This window comes from Athene cunicularia (genome assembly GCF_003259725.1).
Source record: "Athene cunicularia isolate RWA chromosome 3 unlocalized genomic scaffold, athCun1 chr3_part1, whole genome shotgun sequence".
Classification (NCBI taxonomy): Eukaryota; Metazoa; Chordata; class Aves; order Strigiformes; family Strigidae; genus Athene; species Athene cunicularia.
Genome location: NW_020799097.1, coordinates 59,270,007 through 59,289,237, shown reverse-complemented (window position 1 = coordinate 59,289,237; position 19,231 = coordinate 59,270,007). Strand labels below are relative to the sequence as shown.

The following is a 19,231-nucleotide window of genomic DNA, read 5'->3' as shown; positions in this document are numbered from 1 at the left end:
CATTAAAGACAATACTATATGATTAATATCTTCATTTTCTGAGATGCTTCTTTACACTTGACTCTTGATCTTATTTGGACGTTCAAAACGATTGAAGGCAGTATTAAGATTCATAGTTGTTAACAACTTTAGATTTCCTTTATGGTTTCAGCAAATACTAAATTTGAAAGAAAAGTTTTACAGATTGAAATTATCTCTTAGTTCAGGATAAATTATACATTCTCTTAGGAAGTACAAGTGCAGAAACTTTATTTAAAAGCTTTTTAAAAAAAAAAAAAAAAAAAAAATACCTCTCCAGTGACAGTACAGACACCAAACTAAAATGTGAAATAATCACAGAAGAAATTTGCATGAAATTACATTTGGACCATGGGTTCAATTCCTAGTTCTAATAATTAAGTATAGTGTTTGACTAATGAGTGTTAAAAGTTCACCAGTTATCTGAAACAGAAACTAGATTCTCATGTGTCATATGGTACATCTTTTAGTAGATTTCTCAGTTTTGTATTTTTTAGAACTTTAGGTTAATCACATTAGTTGGTGTCAAGCTTGAAGTGGTAACCTCATGCAGGTAGAGTAATGTTTTATCGTCTTGGATGAATATGCTTAGTGTATTTTGTTAGCATTGTGAACTTCAGTATTCAAAATAAAGGAGGATTTAAATAGCATTAGCATGTATAAACTGACTGTTTGGAAGCAAAAAGCTGTTTCAAGCTTTTATTAATTGGAAAGTGTGGTGTCAAGAGGAAAGATGCTGATCTTCAAAGACTGAGATGGTTTTTGAGAACAAAACAAATCCCCTAAATAACAAGAAAAAACACCAAACCGCATTAATATCTGTGAACTTCAAGTTTTCTCTAAAACAGCAGGCCTTGTTTATATGCAGTCTTTTTCCTTGCTGTTCTTCCCATTGCTGAACACTGAGCCCAATTATTTCTTTCAAAACAGTATAAAAAAAATACTAGTATGTTAGCATGAGTGATTTTTATAATAGATAGGGTTGTTTCCATCCATCTCAAAAGTATTTCCCTGTAGAAGAAAGATGGTGTGTACTAGAGTGTAAAACCAATTGAGCTGCTCATATAATTTGAGAGGCAAGGGTTTATAGGGAGAGCTTATTTATTTATTTATCTATTCATTTATTTTAAAGCAGCTAATTCAGATGGAAAATATGATGACCTCTCGGGCGTTCTAGCCTCCATCATGCCTGATGGAGATGCAGAAAACATCAAACTAAGTACAGGTTATAACCATTACTCTGGATATAATGTATTAATGCTAATCAGTTTAAGTATTTGGGAGAGAAGAGTAGTTGACGTCTGTGGAACAGAGGGCTGTTAGCAAGAGGTGAAGCGTGACGAAAGTTGTCACACACCATAAAACCCATGTGTCGTTTTAACTGTTAGCTCCAGCATCTAGGAGAGAAAGGAATTCTAATTTCTGAACTTAAGTTTTTTTGAAGTATTTTCTAAGCCTCCCTAGAGTATCGAGACAAATGTTTCAACTGTGGTTTGGGTGGATTTTTTTCTGTTTTTGTTGGTTTTTATTGCCTGTATGAATTCTTTCTGGTGCACAGCAGATATTTAGGGGTTTTAATCTTGTTTCCATGGTATTTAATATGATGGATTATGAATCCTTATAGTCTTGGATAGGATTCTTCAATACATTTTTTGGATATGTAGGGTCTGTGTATTTTGACTGTTCTCTTTAGGTGTTGTTGAGTTATTTATTATGGTGATCATAGAGGAGCATTATAGGGCTGTTAGCGCTTACAAGATCAACATCACAGTCAGTAACTGGAAAATCAAAAGAAATTCCAGAAGTAGCTGTCTGTAGAGGTTCCTTTTTTTAGCCTTTTCATTTCCATCTGTGTAAAATTCAGAGCTTTACAGGGCATTCAGTGCTGATGTATCACGCTTGTTAAATTGCTTAAGATTTTATTTTGCAAATATGCATAACCGTGTGTAGTTAATGGTCTGGAGACAGATTGAAGGCTTCCTTGGAGTTAATAAACTTCAAGATTTCCAGCTTTTTTTTTTTTTTCCCTTAAGCAAGTACTTAAGTTAATAATACTGTAACTGTATTGATAGACATGACTCCTGGTTATTCTCAACTGGAGTGAGAATCACTACAAAGTAAGGTAAATACTTCAGAAGGAAGGACGGGTGATATTTTCAAGAAGAGGTAACAATTTGCTATTAGATCTATCTTCTGAATGTATAGGTAAGTATTATTTCCATGATTTAAATATAATCTATATTGTTTTTCAAAACTCTTATCACTGGTAACTATTATCAGTAGTTGGTTCTTAATTTGTGCTGTGCATTTCATTAAGAGATATACAGCTCCTTAAGTGTAGGTCCTACACCTGTAAAAGGAATAAAATCTGGGAGTAAAAGATGATTCTTCATGTCACTCTTACATAAAGCAGTGTTTTCATAGCAGGAAAAATTATGTGGTGCCAAGAAAAACTGGTTCAAAATGAAGTAATTAATATTCTTCCAGTTAAAAAAAAAGTCGTCTCATGAAGCTATTTTATAAACCTCCCATGCTTTAAATAAATTCTAAGGCTATTTCCAAGAAATACAGGACACCTTTTGAAAGGTCTGTAACACTAAATGTAACCTGCTGTCACATGTAATGATTGTGGCTTTTGAGCCTTTATTTAACTGTTGGTGATCCTTGGGAGTGGCATTCTCAGCATATTGTTAATTCTTATTTTCTGCGGTTACATGCTCATTCTGGTAATGACCAGTTTAATTTCTGTTTTCAATTTCAGTGTCTTAAGCTGATAGGAATAAGTATCTTTTTAATGCACTTTACATACTGTTGTTTTTTGGAAGGATGATTAGTGTGTTAAAGACACTGAATATGAATGCTGCTTCAAAAATTACATTTTCCCATTCAGTTAAAAATCGATATGCCACTTAATACTTAGGAGGGGAAAAAAATCTAAAGAGTTTGCAGGACACTTTTTTTTTTTTTGGCAATGAAGAGAAAATAATTCTAAATCTATTTTTGAGCTGTCTTTCTCTAAAGACTTTCTAGCTACTTGAAAAATTACTTTTAACTAATTTTATTTTTTTCTGGGGGAAAAAAAAAACAACTAACCTTGCTGTGTATATATTACGGATTCATTTTCCTCTTGTGTCTTTACCTGGCTCTGGTGCCTGTTGGCCTGTCCTAGGAGTCAGTTTATTTCCCTCATCTGGGAAGAAATCAACCTTTGCTGTACCCATGCCTCTTGAGGGGGACAGAAGACGTGGGACATTTTTTGCTGGATTTGGGTGTTGATTTGTCTCATGCAAGGGTTGGATGAGCACAGCTGGAGGAGGACATGGGGTGTATCTGTATGCTGGGAGTAAAAGCCCTCTGTGTTTCAGCAGCAGTGAGGTTTCAGGCCGCCTCTGCTGACATTTGTGAATTCTCTGTGAGCTTATTTTGTGCACCACAGCAAATGCTCAGCACTTACCTGTTCTATAAGATTGTCTGCCTTATAATACTTATAATATTTTCAGACTGTGTCTTAATTTATTTCCAAATAAATAGCACCCTTGATCTCTGTCTGCTTGTAGCCTTCTCAGTGAAGAAAAGTTATGTGTCTCTAATCAGCATTTGAAAAATCTAAATGCTTCTTGGCTTGGGCATCTGTTTGGGTGTTCACTTTATGTTCAACAGTGGTGATGATATAGTTGTCATCGGAGTCCTATAGATGGACACAGAATGGCCAACACTGGTCTTTCATCCTGGGAGGTCTGCCACAAAAATGGGTAGAACAAAACCAACATGCCGGGAGATGTTTATGCATTACTGCTCATCTTATCCAGCCAAGTAATATCAAAGCCTTTTACAGCAGGAGTAAAGCAAAATGGATTTGAACTCTCTTCTGCACCTGTATTTCATATAGTGAAGTTGTTGCAAGTGTTTGTGGGTGTCTGTGTTTCATGAGACTGAATTTTTCCCAGGAGGTGCAGAATGCCTTGAGGTTTGGCAGGGTCAGCTCCTGCTCTGGGAGCAGCAGCATGTTGGAACATCTTACTGGCTTTAGGCTGTGCAGGAATGAATGGTACCCGGTTATTTGATATCACTCACAATCAGAACTTCATACAGAATTGATATTATTCTGGAGTTGGAAGTTTCTTGGAAGATTGGCTTAGAAAATACATTTTCTTCCAAACAGATACCTACCAATGTATGCTGCTTCATGGGCAGCCAGATCAGCCCCTGGGTAACAGAGAAGAATCCTACAGTTGCCACCATGCCACTGCCCATGGGGTGTATTTATGGGTTTACAAGAGAATTTCAGACAAGTCAGAGCTGTTGTTACTTTCATCTTAGCTATCCATTTACAGGCGCTGATGTTACAAATTCATGACCGAGTGCCTCGCTTAATTCCCAAATAAATACGAAACTATTCCATGTGCCTTTCGGTTACTTAAATGCAGCTTACTGTTCAGTAACACTGTCCTTTCATAAGCTTGCCTGATGCACCGTATCAAATGTCATTTTCTGAATGCTTTGTTGGAAGAGACTGTTCAAAGGAGCACATCGTAAGATAAATGCTCTTTTGTACAGCTGCTGCAAGCTTGCATTACAAATTTCAGTTGCTGACATTTTTCTGTCTCAGATTTTGGAGTGCTTAAAGCCTATGTATTTGCTAAAGATCCATCATAGGAAAAACCAGGGTGAAAAGACTTAAATTATCATACCTCAGAAACTGGTATCTCATCATGTTTTCTTTCTATGCATCAGCACAAACATATCCACAGGAAGCTGGTGTTATGTATGAGAAAACTAGAAATTCAAACACTTCAAAAGTGTGTATTTTTCATGTTTATTCATATGTGAAATGTTGATAAGGGGAACAGAACTTTTGTAGCTGCTTATAGCCTGAGGAATGATTTTCAGTCAAAACGTCTTCATAAACTTTGCTCCAAATACTGGAGTACCTTTGAAACATGGGGGCTTTTTTTTTTTTTTTTTCCTTTTCTTTTGGTCTTTTAATTGGCAAACATTTCCATATTGTTATGGAATAGATGAATCATGAGTGATAGTAGTTTCGTGCCAATAATATTATAGGTGTGAATACTGATAAACTTTGGCGCCTGTAATAGTAATTCTGTGGCTGACTTGGTGCCGTTTCAATTTACCTTGCTTGCATTGGTCGTATTCTCTGCTGCCTTATCAAGGTGTCTCTCTGTTGCTTGACCTCTGTGGGTGTGGAAAATGGGGGAATCCCAGTTACATGACCCTGCTGTAGAGCAGTGCTTCTGGCATCATCAAGTACAGGTTGGAGGGCAGGACACTTTTTCTCATCACGTGAAATTGGAATGTATGTGAAAGATTTGATGAGCTATTACATTCCCTTAAGATGAGTTTATATTTGAACGAATGAGTGCTCTGCTTTTATTTACATGGTGTAGCTTAATGACATGTTTTTGTTTGGTTATTTTAATAATTCTCATTCTCTGTCAGAAAGAGGGGGAGGTAGTGAAGGGTTGCATTCTCCTGAAAAATTTCCCCTGTCTTTGTGTTGTGTATTTGGTGGTGGTGGCGGTTTTAATCTTTGTATCAAATTCAGAGTCTTGTCTTGACTTGCATTTGAGTTGTGGTGCATCGGCAGTGAGCTACACAGTAAAGTTGAAATGGTGATCCTGATTTTTTGTTTTTTCCCCTCCTCTCATTTTGACTATCTGCAAAGAAATTGAAACAAGCTTTGAACAATTCAAGTTTTGTATAGGAAATAATACTGCAAGCAAGTGAAGTGTACAGAAAGAGACCCTTGAATTGTAGCTATTGAAAGAAATTTTGGAGAGCTCCTGTGTTGTTTACACCAGGAACATTATTTCAGATTTTTCTTAAATTAAAGCAACTGACAGGCAAATCAGGATATAAAGATATTGCATATTTTAGGCATGTATCAAGTGATGTATCTTAAGTGGGATTATATACATTTAATTTCAGATACACTCCTTAAGGCATGGAACTGATAGGACAGGGCATTAAAATTGGAAAGCTTAATATTGGCTCTAGTTTTTCTTCATAATTTCTTTAATATTGTTTTTTTCCGTCTCAGGGTGGCAGATATTCACTATGTGTTGGGTAATGGAAGGAGAAGGAGTAAGTGGAGGCTATAATGGTTTGAGGGTTTTTTTTAAACCCAAGCAGATGGAGGTTCATTTGGAGTATATTTAATTTATTCATTGGCTTTCTTTTTTTTCTTTTGAAAAGAATATCCTTCCTGCAAGAAGAAAAAGTTAATAGCTTTTGAGGTTTTATCATTAGCCTTTACTTTTTTCCCCTTCTTGCAAATTAGAGAAGTACATGTGAAGGACCCTCTGTGAAGTGATCACAGGGATATTATTCTGAAGAATGAAATAAGTGTAAATACCAGTGTGAGTGAAATTTTTTCCATGAAATAATATAGATGTTTCTGAACTACTGCTGTTTGCAATCTACTTCAGTTGCAAGCCTGTTTCTGTATTTCAGTGTTGGTTTATTGCCCGATGTCTCTCATAAAGGTTGCCTGAAACCTAATTGAGGACTATAATGTTATATAGTCGTTACTAAAAATGAAATAAAAAGGTCACAGAGTCCTGAGCTTTAGGATAATGCACTTAAATACCTTGACTCTCCACCTCATGTCATTGACATTGCCATGAAGTAAAGACAACCCCTTCTTTTAACTTTATGGGGAAGACTTCTTTTTACCTGATCTTTTGCTATAAATCTACTTAAGCATCTTCACATTACTCCCTACTACAATGGGATGTATATCAGGTTTTTTTCTCTTATCAGCTAACCACAAAGCTGTATCCACTTCTATACCCATAAATCTAGTTGCATATGAAATTCAGAATTTTCTGAACTCTTTTTTCCACCTGAAGGCGATATAATTATGTGCTGGTAACTGAAGGAGCACACTCGCAGGCAGAGAAGTTAGTATGGTGTGCCCTTGAAATGGAGATGGCTTGATGGTTAGTATGGTTTAGAGGAAAGAAGATTTGCAGGAGTTGAAGACCAGCCTGCTGAAAATTACAAGTTTCACACTTCAAACAGAAGCTGGTTTTTCAGGGAACAAGGAAGTGAGAGAAAATAATTTGATTGGAAAACTGATCTGTCACAGTGGTACATTACAGCAGTCATTTTATTTAAGTATTTTTTTAAAAAAAACCTTAACATGATTTCTTACCTGCAATTAACTGGTAGATGATAGGAAATCTTGGTTTTCAGTAGGGGATAAAACCAAAGGCTTTTCACAACTAATTAGTAAAGGAATTAATTTATTCTGAAGTGATCTAGCCTTGTCACTGAGCTAGGACATCAAGTTCAATTTTTATCAAAATAAACAAAACATAATGAAAGCTATGAGGAATGTACAGATATAGTCAATAATGCGGCTCAGGAAAAGTCTGATGTCTCTTCTTTCATATCTATGTAGATGCCTTTTAGCAAGTTCATGGAGTAAGTGCTGAATAGGCAACAAAATCTTCCTGAAAAATCAGATCCTAAAGTTGAATTCTTAGCGTGAGCTGGGTAAAGGCTTAGGAGGCAGTGCCATTTAGCTGTTTTATACTCTGATTAACCTTTTACATCAGGAATAACATTAGGCACTATAACTGGCAAGTAAGTAGAATGCATGTCAGAGAAGATAAGCAAAGAAGAGGATGGTGTTTGATTTGGAGAAAAACAAACTACACGTCAGTAGTTTGAAGTGTGTTGGGGGAAAGAATGTGTTTTATGAATTTTAAAGATAGTAAGTTTGCAAGGGTGGAAAAAACTTTTGGGAATTACTGAAAGCAGCATCAATATCAAACTACATGTTTCAAGAAAAATGTTACTTGTGAGTTGTGATGCATTTTGTAACTGCCCTACTGCCAGAGTAACTAAAGACTTTCTGCTTGGGCATGGTGAAAAATAGCCAATGAGAGTGAAGGAAATAGTTAAGAGCAATGACTCTTTGTCCAGATAAAAATGATAACTTTGGATACTTTTCACCTCTAATTTCTTGCTGCATCATCCAAAGATGAATTTCATCCGTTCTGTCTTGTAAGAAGAAAAAATGAACTTTTGCTCTTTCATGTTAAGTTTCTCTTTCTTCAGTGCCCCAAATATGGATTTTTTAAAAACTTTTTGGTTTTGCTTTTACCATTTTGGGTTTTAATGAGGCAACTCACTTGCATTGACTTTCTTCTTATAAAATCCTAGTGGAAACAGGGCACAGGTCAGTTGTGTGTGTGATTTTTTTTTTTTTTTTTTTTTTTTTTTTTTTTGTATATAGTGTTTAACATGTGCTTGTGCTTGATCTGTTAGTCCTATAACAATGGAAAAGAATCAAAGACCCTGTCTCCACTGGCATTTAGTAAAACAGTTAGTATATGCAGTATCTAACTGCAGTTAGCTAACATTATCTAACTCTTTACATTTTTGGCAACTGTGATGGGTCGACCTTGGCCAGACCCTCACCCTGCTGCATTTTCACTCCCTTCCTCAGCAGCACAAGAGGAGAAAATAAGGTGGAAAAGCTCACGGGTCAAGACAAAGGCAGGGAGCTCACTTCTTCGGTAAATCACCTGTTACTGTAATGGGCAAAGCAGACTTGATTTGGGGAAAAATTAACTAAATTTTCACCACATCCCCCAACACAGGGGGATGGCATCTGAGGGCTGTGATTAGTCCATCGCACTTAGTCTCTGCTGCAACTTCCTCCTGACCCTGTTCTCCCTGCTTCAGCCTGGACCACTGTTGTGAATAGTTAGCTCTATCATTTGCTCTAAAATCTCACAGAAAAACTCACAATCTCACTAATCCCCAAGATTAAGTATTTGAGAATCTCCCTTGTTTATACTTTGCATTTCTGCCAAGTCCAGTAATATCTTACCATCTAGCTTGTGATTGTCCTCTCTTTATTTCTCTCTGTTTTAACATTAAATATCTGGGTAATTGTTCCCTGTTGCTTGAAGAAGTTTGCTGAGATTTGCATACCGCCCCTTGATTTTGCACATTGCTAGTATTACCAAGTTGTTGGTTAGTTCTGTGGAGTGGCCTCTTGACTGTTTTGTCATCCCTTTATTAAATACATGTATTAATTGAAATCTTTTGACTTGTTAATACAGTATTATAGATTTATTTCCAGTATGTTTGATTTTTTTTTTGTTCTATAGACAATTATGGCTATGTTTCCTTGTTTGTACATAAATAAAATGCTATCTGCCCATTTACAGGGTCAGCTGGGCATTGCATTAGCTGTACATGAGAACAGGTCAGATGTTTTGCCTGACCACCTGGGATCTCTATGCCAATATCTGTGCATTCTCTGGAGCATATGTTATCTTTGAAAGTCTTTCTATGTTTCTAATATCCATATATTTTGGCATTTATTTTAGTTAATAAATGACTTTCTATCTCAAATCAACACAGTCCCTGTTCTCTGTGGCTAATTAATTATATAAAAAATAAAGGAAAATACTCTTGACACTGGTTTTATTTGATCCTTTTACTTCATGTTTTATAACATTTATGAAATATGTGCATTTGTTTTGTACATGACGGGGCATTTGTTGCTAATACTGTGAGTTCTTATGTTTATAGGATCCATCTCCACTGCGATCCTTCTTCCAGTGGGTATTGCTTTAAACAAGTAGTCTAGTATTAGCTGATACCTTTCAAATTTGAAAACTTATAGCTCAGTCTCATCAATGCCATGCTACCTCAAACTTTGTTGGATATCTAATTATAAATGTTTTGCTTCGAACACTATCCTTTCTATAATTTTTATTATTCATATTGATGTGGCCTCATTCATTTTAATGGATTGCACAGAAACTTGTGCTACATTCATAGCACTACAAAATACGGTTTTCAATGTTAAAGGAAATACTTGTTTTAAAAAAAAAAAAAGAGAGACTGCAGAGAGTATCTAGGGTTTAAGTTTTGCGTAATGTTTTTAAGTTTTGACTCAAGATATTACAAGCTTGCATAAATGGGGAAAAAAAACCCAGCTCTTTCAATCCTATTGTATTTCTTTACAAATAAAGAATAACTTTCTCATAAAAGGTGTAAGAGAATATTTTCTATGTTTTCCAGAGATATAAATTTGATTTATAGTTTACTTTGGCATTGGCTTCTGATTTTCTTGGAGTAGGTAGATTACTGAGGAAGGAACGAGGTTGTGTACATTCGTGGGATATATAACTTCAGAAGTTTAAAAAAAGGGAGTGAAGGGAAGTGGTTTGCAAGATGCTGAACAGATGCTTTGGCTTTGTGATAAATGGTTTATGAATGCTGTCTGGAGCATTTCATGAAATGCTGTAGGACTAACACATGTAGACAGATATATGCAAATTTCCTGCTAAGTATTTTTAAATGATGAAAAATGAGGTTGAATAAGTGGAGTACTACAAAATGTGTTGATATGCAGAACGATGTATGTTGGAACTTTCAAAGACTGTAGTAGTTTGCCTTACTGTAGGAACGAGATCTTGAAGTAGTTCTAGTTTATTTGCTATTATTTGATGGTGATTTTTCTCTTCCTCCCAGTGCTTTTATATTGAGATAAGTTAAAAGAAACAACATTTCAAAATTTCCTCAAAGGTTAAATCTTATATTCTGGGTTTTTTTGCTGCCTCCGATTCCCTACAGAAAACGTTGGAGGGTTTATCTGCTTCCTCATCTTAAAAATGTTTAAAAATAAAGATTTATTTTGCGTAGGAAAAAATCAGTTGCGTCTTGTGTATTGCTTAAAAATAATTGCAAGATAAACGTAACAAAGGCTTAAGAGACAATGCAGATGACTATGAAGAACTGGTGCTAACAGTGTGGAACGCAGTCTTTGTAGTTTTTCCATTGTTCTTTTCAGTTTTCTAACTCTTAGGTAGGAAAAAACCCCAAATTATTGACATACAACCTCACCCTGTTGTATGCATAGTATTTATTAACAAAACTTTGAAAATACTATTCTGTAGTCACTCTTGAATAATCAGGTGCTTATAAGCACATATGTATTATTAAGCTAGAGATTAGAATAAACTATTAATATGCTTATTTGTAGAGTCAAGGGGCATAAAAACTGCACATTAATGGACATGGTTTACAAACACTGTTTCGTGAGCACTGCTCATGCATTTGTCAATTGATTCTAGACCATAATCATTAAAGACTTACAATAACAGCAAACCTAAATAGTATAATATGATTCCTTTGTGTCTTTATAAATGGGTGCTAATGATGAAGGGATGATCAGAAACTGATGCATTGCCAGATTCTCTAATAAAAAAAAAATAATCCAATAACAGATTCTGCATATAATTCTTAATATGAACTAACTGTTTATGTTACATTATAGTAGAATTTAATCTTTTATTTTTTAAAGATTACTATTAAAAATAAAGATCTCTGCACTATAATAAGAGCTGTTTTCATTCTGTAGTACTGCTTTCTCTTTTGTTATAAATTTTTTAGTACAGAATTGCTTTACAGGCTAGTAAATTAGCATGTCACACAGATGACTTAATCCATATACATAAATTTTCATCTTTTCTTGAGCAACAGCTTGTCAACAATTTTCAGAATGGTTAATACAACTGTTTAGGACATATTGGAACACAATTGTTCCTTGTTGCCTAAAAATCAAAGGACAAAACTTGACATACTGAATGATAATAACTTATACAAATATATACTTCAGAGAAGATTTCCTTCCCCCCCCCCTTACCAATGAATGCTCGTTGATGTACATACTCAGGACTTCTGTGAGACTACTCGTTTGGGCAAACACAAATCTGTGGTTTCTTAAATTTAGGTTAATTTTTGAACTGTATTTGATGGATTTCATCAGAACCTTCCACAGAAGGAAGGGCGGTTTATTGTGGTGCTCTTTAGGGCTGATAGTAGAAGGGAGATATATGAACATGAAGCTTCTGGAATCATTAAGGGAAGAGTGGGTAAGTTCAGGTTGGGAAGCTTTCCTGCAGCAAGGATTCAGTTTGTATACTCAGATGGATTTTCTCACTTGGTTGTAAAGTTTTGCCCAGCATGCTGTGTCTCAGAAGCTTTGTGCTGTGGGGTTCATTCACTAGATAGTACCTCGTATGGAGTTGTTTGCTTTGAAGAAATGGGTCTGCTTTAGGGCTGGGGTAGATGATAGCCCTGTCTTTACTGTCCATTCTGCAGAACAGCAGGACAAATCAGCATTATGTTCTGTATAACCTCTTTAAACATCTGATTTCTGCTTTCTGCCTTTGTAGCTAGACAGGCTCAGCTTGTTCTGTCTTCTGTATACTTGTAAAACAAATTTGAGATGGGCTCTCTTCCAGCTGTGGAAACTTCTGTTATCCCCTCAAATCCATTGTCAAATGGAACAGCAAACTTTTCAGGACAAATGTGGCTTGGTGTGCTAAGTGAGATATTTCTATTGATAATGTATCTAAAATTTAAGTCTGCCTCTCTGGGTAGAAAAACTTGAGATAAAGCTGCACTGGGGGATGTGAACCTCACTGATCCATGTTTTTCATTTACAGGAAACCTGTGGAGCAAGTTGAGAGAATTTTGGCTTCAGTAGCCTCAGAATAATGATGATCCTCATATTTCCAATTATCTGATCCTAAAACAGGAGAGAGAAAACTTTGTAGGTGGCAGCATCTAGATAGGTCCTTGGAGACATGTGATGTCTTCTGTAGATACTGCTTTAGTGATGTTTCTAGGTGTTTTACAGCTTTCTGGATTTTTTGCTACTTCAATTTTGAGATTTTGGTGTATGAAAACCTATGCATTCCATCCTTTTTCACAGTGAACATTGAGTTACTTAGCATTTATCTTTTCCTTACTACTGTTTTGTTTTTTGTTTTTGTTTTTTTTCCTTTCCCACTCACCCCTTCTTTAGGATCATACATGATAGTGATTTCCTCAGACCATGACCCTGGGGAAAAGACTCGTCTCCAGCTTCCAACGATGAAAGAAAATGATACTCACTGCATCGATTTCAGCTACCTTCTCTACAGTAAGAATGGAGCAAACCCAGGCACTTTGAATATCCTGGTTAGGGTGAACAAAGGGCCGCTGGCTAATCCCATCTGGAACGTCACTGGCTCCACCGGCAAAGACTGGCTTCGAGCAGAATTGGCTGTCAGCACTTTCTGGCCCAATGAGTATCAGGTAAGCTTGCAATAAATTTTCCCTGCTTTATAATGTTTACAATGAGGTCCCATACGGTTTGTTTGTTTTGGTCTGTTCTGATAGAGTATTATCCCAGTGTCTTTAAATAAAGTGTTCTGTTCAGAATAAACAATTATTTGGGGATTATTTTTTTATAGAAGGTGATTGTTCAAAGTTATCTGTCATGGTATAATAGGAAAAAAATAAGATGGAAATAAGCCTCATTAAAAGAAATTGTAAGGTTAAAGTTCAGGAATATCAAAAATTATAAAGTCCCAGAAATAAATTGCCTGGGCAACTGTAATTTGTACCTGTCTTCCCTCCTCTTCTGGATATGCCTGTGTTACCGTGTCTAATTACATGACTGTAAACTGTGGGTTTTTTCCACATGACATTTGCTTCATTTGCTGTGCAGGCAGAATGGTCCTCACATAATGAGCAGCTGCTCAGGACGTGTTTTTCTCCTGTTTGCTCTCTATGGGACAAAACCACCTGCAGTGCTGGGCTGTTGTTTAGAGAGAAAAATCATCTTGTTATTACTAGATGCTGTTATTTGATTTGTTTGATTAACCTGAGAAAGTACCTGCAGCTGTTTCGCTCAGTGGGTATTTAATGTGAAGGATGAATCTCATACACAGGCATTTTTGTCCTGGCGTGTAGGAGCGGGAAGAGTTGGATTACATGCACTCATTTGAGTGGTTACACCATGAAGTGTTATGTCATCATTGCATGTAGTGCTTACAGGTCCCTGTTTAAGGATGCTTCAGGTCATTAGTGCTCTTGCAAACAGTTTGGATATCCGAACTAGTTGCCAAATGAAGCAAAGCGGACTCTTCATGAATGGTTTTCTTGAATAATGGTATTGTAGGAATGTTTCTTAAAGCGCCTTTTCTAAAGTTATTTGCAACGGCCCACCATGAAAATAATCAAAAAAACCCCAAGCTTCAGTGCAAGAAGCCTTACATATATGGTGAAACCAATGTAATTTTCTATCATTTTATGTTTTTCTTTGGTTTTTGTTTCCCTGTTTTTAATATTTTTATTTATAAAGGAATTTAATCTATCAGTGACATTGAAACTGGGTGAAATTTGATTTAAAGTTCTGAAACCTGGTTTCATAAAGCTTGGCTTCTGAGGAGGTGTTTTATTAACCCTTTTATGTTGCTAGAAAGTAGCTTTTGGTGTGCTTAAAAAAAAAAAGGAGGCTTTTATAGCAGTATAGTAGTAATCAAGTATAGCAGTATTATATGCAGTAAATCAGGTTTCTGTTGACAGATGGCCAGGCTTGACAACAAGATTGGTGGTTGGGCCCTTATCTTAGCAACATGGCCATTTTTCACTTATGTTATAGCCTTCACATTATCTCTCTATAGACTGCACTTAAATTCATTCTTCCCCTTGCTTGGTCATCCAGCAGAATATTGAAATCACGTGTAATGCAGTTTACTTTTAAATTAAAAATAAATCTGGAGCAGGACTGGAGAACTGTTAATGCAACCTGCTGTGATTTGTGTAAAACTTGCACAATTGCTTTTAAGAACAGGAGGGGAAATCTGCATGCTATCCATGCACACCTCCTTGTTTGCATAAACAGGGTTGGTATTTTTGTTGGTTTAAGTGGTCCTCATCATTAAATGGTCAACATCGCTGCTTTTGTTTTTTACTTGTTAGTTTTTTGTTATTCAGCATGGAAGTATTTTTTTCATTTTTCTCATAGGAGTTCTTTGCTGTAGCGGTCTAGCTCCTGATTTTGGCACTTTGATCTACCTGTTGGTCAATGAGTTTAGCTAGCACAGGGAAATACATACTGTTTTTTATAAGAAGATGGAAGTGTTTTTTTACTAAACTGGAAATTGGATCCTTGCCTGTACAAGCAAGGGCACTGCTGAAGATGACTGCAGAACACAACTGCTTGCACGTACTTTGTTAATCGGGTCAACATCATTGTCATTTCCTTCACTTTTAAGTGACAGAAGAGAATAGAGATTAGCAGGGGCTGAATAGCAACAGGTTACGTTATAGGGAAGTCTTGTATGGTGACTTGGAAGTTAGCAGAATGGCAACGCCAATAGTACTAATACAGTGCTACACCTTGGATAATTAGCTCCTAAACAGCATGTCTGTGCTCTCCTGTGCTCTGAAGCTTCATTGGTTCCTGTTCAGAACTAGCTTTGCATGTCACTCTAGTACACAATATAGGTACAGTTTATGCATTTTTGGATGGATTTAACATTTCCTTCTACTTATGGGATTATTATAATCCATTTACTTGCCTTTCTTTAGCCATATTCTGTTGAGTGGTTTCTTTTTTTGATGTGTGGGGTCTTTTAAAAAATTTATTTATTTTCTGGCAAAACTTAGTGCTGTTTTTTACAATAGCTTTGCTGGATCAAATGGAGTTTTTATTTAGCTTTGTATCCTGTCTCTGATAGCAGATAACAGTGGAAGCTTGTAGCAGAGTTCATGAACAGGACAAACTCATGGTCATACCTCCCCCAGAATACACTTACAGCCTTGAGCCTATTTGTGATTCAGGAACTTTGAGCTTAAGAAATAAAGTAGTGCCTTTCTATTTTCCTGTTAGTCCTTGGGTTATCTTTTTTTTTTTTTTTTTTTTTTTTTTTTTTTTCTTCAATGATTTTTCCTTTTGGTCTCTACAGTGTATATGACATGAAATTCTAATGTTAATTCCATGTTAGAACTATTCCTATGGGTTTCTCCAAGCATGGGGCCTGTAATTCTTCAGTTGTCATACTTTGTACTTGGGGAGTTCTAGCAATTCTGTAATGATATGATCTGTCTTCTCTCTCCTGCTAGCAAGACATCTGCATCTTCTATTCTGCTTGTTTAACATGTGGATGAACTGTCAGGGGAAAGGGTTTGATTGGAGAATCCCTTGGCATTGACGATATGACTTGATTTTGGTCCTTGTTAATTCTGTAATCTTTTTTTATCACTCTGTTGGAAATACACCACCTTTGACCTGCCTCAATTTGCTTCAAAGGAAAAATATTTTGGGATTTTTGTTGTTTAAACTTTGTAACTGTCTGGGAGTTCTTTCTCTCTGTTGTCTGTGTTGGTTACTACTGTAACTCATTAATTTATTTTAGTTGAGATGTTTATTCCTGTCTGGCTGTGTTGTTTTGTCTAATGCTTCTGTTCATTTCCCCAAATTCTCTCCTGCTTTGCACAGCAGGAATTATCCCAACTGCTGAGGGCTGTCTCTTCCTTTCTGCTTCTGTCAAAGTAATTTTCCACTTTCCTTCCCTTGCTACATTTGTTACCATTTGTTTGTTTGTTTCTGAACACCATTCCCTAAAAGTCCCTTGTTTCCTATTTTTTTGTATCTGCCCCCAGCAAATTTGTTTTGCTCCCACAGGTTCACATCCTTTCTTGATCACATGCAAGGTCCACTTTGCAATGTGAACCATGGGCTTTCCAGTTTTGGTTTTATATTACATCTCTCTGGTTTTTGTAGCCTTTAATCAGAAACTGATAAATTCTTGACTTGGAACCATAAATCTTAAACTTGTAAAAATTAATTATTTGGTTTCTTGATGGTTCTTTAAAACTTCATTATACAGTAATGATGCTCTATAGTTTAACAAAGAGGCTGGCTACGATACCGGCTTGATAAGAGGGATGGAGGTATAGCTAACAAAGTAAAAATACTGAACTGCACCAAGTAGCAGTTCAGGAAGACTAACGATGCGTGACCATTTTAAAAATTGCAGGAAAACTCTAGAAAGCCAAATAATTTTCTTGCTGAATTGTGAATCCTGATTTGGATAATGTATCCCTCACTGTCAGAACCCTGCCACCCACACAAACACAGCACAATTGTATACAGTCTCTAACCTTGAAACACATGTAGCATCAATAAAATCCAAAGAAGCTCTTTAAAAAAAGAAAGCATCAGAAAGGACTGATATTTTCAAAGGATTTTATTTATAATATATTGGAATACAGAAAATTACTTAAAGACATACTGGATGAATAAAATTTGGAACTAGTGTAAGTTTGTTGACTAGATAAGAATACAATATAGAAAGTGTTATATAAGAAACACTGATAAGCAGCCAACCAGTTAATGTGAAAACTTGCTGTGTAAATTGTGGATGTTGCATTGCAAGAAATAACATGGAAATAGCTGCACGGGAATAGCAGCATGAGCAAGAGTTCGGTGGCAGAGGACCAGTCTGTAGCCATGCTTGAGAGGCAATGCTCAAATAGGCTGTTTCTCTGACCTGGAAAAAGACACAGTTTGAGGGAATATGATCGAGTTCTGCAAAACCATCATGGGCACAAAGGGGAATCCTCTTCCAGTTCAAGAATTATGGGCCTTTTTGGTCTGGTGGGGGAACCAGACTGAAAAGAAGCAAATGGAGGTGGGTCGTGCAGCAGGCTGTAGACCTGTGCAAGTCTGTCAGAAACAGCTGCGTGGATGTCAGAGTATGTAGGCTTAAGGAGACACGGCAGATTCTTGAAAGAAAGCTATTAGAAATCAGTAATTAGGCAAACAAGTCCAGTAAGTCTCATGAATTGAAAGTAGCTGGAGGAGCAGAGAATGTTTTGGGGGACACTGAGAAGTGATGTGCATTTTTGCTCTTTGTGCTTACCTTTTGTTCTTACTTTTCCTTATGACCACTGTTAAAGAGAAGATGTTGGGGTAGGTAGATCTTTGGCCTGAACTGCTAAGCCGTGGTTAAGTTAAGTTAGTCAAAGGACAAAAGTCTTTTTTCTTTTTTTTTCCCCCAGCTCTTTCTGCTTCCCTCCCCTGCCCCCTCATGTGGATGTGTACTTAATTTACTTCCATATTCCTAGGCAGACTAACTGTAGTTTTTATATACTTTGGTTACCTAAACCAGTCTGGTCATATTCTGTGAAAGTTTTTGTTCAGGCTGTAGAAATGAAAAGTAACTTAATCTACCAGTACCAGCCCTACACCCATTTCTCTTGCCTCTTTTCCCCTTGTCATCTCCTTTCAGTCTAACTTGGGGTAACAGCTATTTTTAGACTTCGAAAAATTACAAATTAAGTTTGTTAAATTCTTCCAGTTTGTAAGGATTCTCAAAAATAAAGTATGAGTTAGAACTTTTGGTGAGTGGCTAGAATTTCATTCTAGCAGAGATATAAAAGTTGTTTAGTAAAATGTATTAGGAAAAGGTTGGCTAGCTTTATAATTAAAGAAGATTGAATTAATATTTATTAAACTGAGACAGCTTTTTTTTTTCTTCTAAAACTTGCAACAGCTTTTGTTTGGTAGGTAGTATAAATCACCAAAATGCTCCTTGTATAGGTGCATCATTCTTTAGCACTCCTTTTGTGGAACAACTCCTTTAAGTATACTTTGTGGCTTTTAAGAATTTAAGGTGACTGTCCATAAACTGTTTCATTCCTAGTTCATTAATACTCAATGAAATGGGTTATAGATCTGTTTCTTTCCACTTCCTTCTTTCCTTCATAGTTTTAATCAGTTAAAAGCACTTTTTAACTGTCTCACCGCTTACCACTATCGCTAATGATCGAAAATTGGATGCCTTTGGAAATATCTCCAAATAGGAACAATGTTGTTTTCTTGTCAGAAATCCTTTGTAAACCCCTAACTGTACTCCTGAATATTACTTGCTAGACAGCACTTAATCAAAAGACAGACGTCCTTTACAGTTTATTGAAGAGTAACTCAGATAAATGCTTTTTTATAATGAACTTTCTTATTACTTCTCCAAGACTTGTTAGTACAATCAAAACATATTTTTAACTGTTAGGATAAACATGTAAGTGTGCAAGCATATCTGTCACATTTCTGTCTCGTTTCTTCCAAGATGTTTATCATTTTGGTGAGGACAAAGAAAGATTGAGTTCCAGCAGAGTGATTACCAGCAAGCACTTAGAGCTCTCAAGGGACTTCTATAAATACTCTCATTCCAGTATTCAACCTGGGAAATCATAGGCACAAGAGTGAAAGTGAGCGCTGCCCAAACAAGTCTAGTCACAGCTGAGATGCCATCCTCCAGGTTTTCAGTCCCATCATAAGTATTGGAGATTTCATGGAAATTCTTTTTTTTTTTTTTTTTTT

At 36.2% G+C, this 19,231-nt stretch overlaps 1 protein-coding gene across 7 annotated transcripts in view; it reads left to right on the top strand.

Annotated features, from left to right (window-relative positions):
- Nucleotides 1–19,231, top strand: part of PTPRK (protein tyrosine phosphatase, receptor type K) — a 321,847-nt gene that overhangs the window by 36,176 nt on the left and 266,440 nt on the right. For all 7 annotated transcript variants that reach the window (XM_026845144.1, XM_026845149.1, XM_026845148.1 and 4 more), the window contains exon 2: nucleotides 12,881–13,152. In XM_026845144.1, the coding sequence (XP_026700945.1) occupies nucleotides 12,881–13,152 (272 nt within the window). The remainder of the gene's footprint in view (nucleotides 1–12,880; nucleotides 13,153–19,231) is intronic.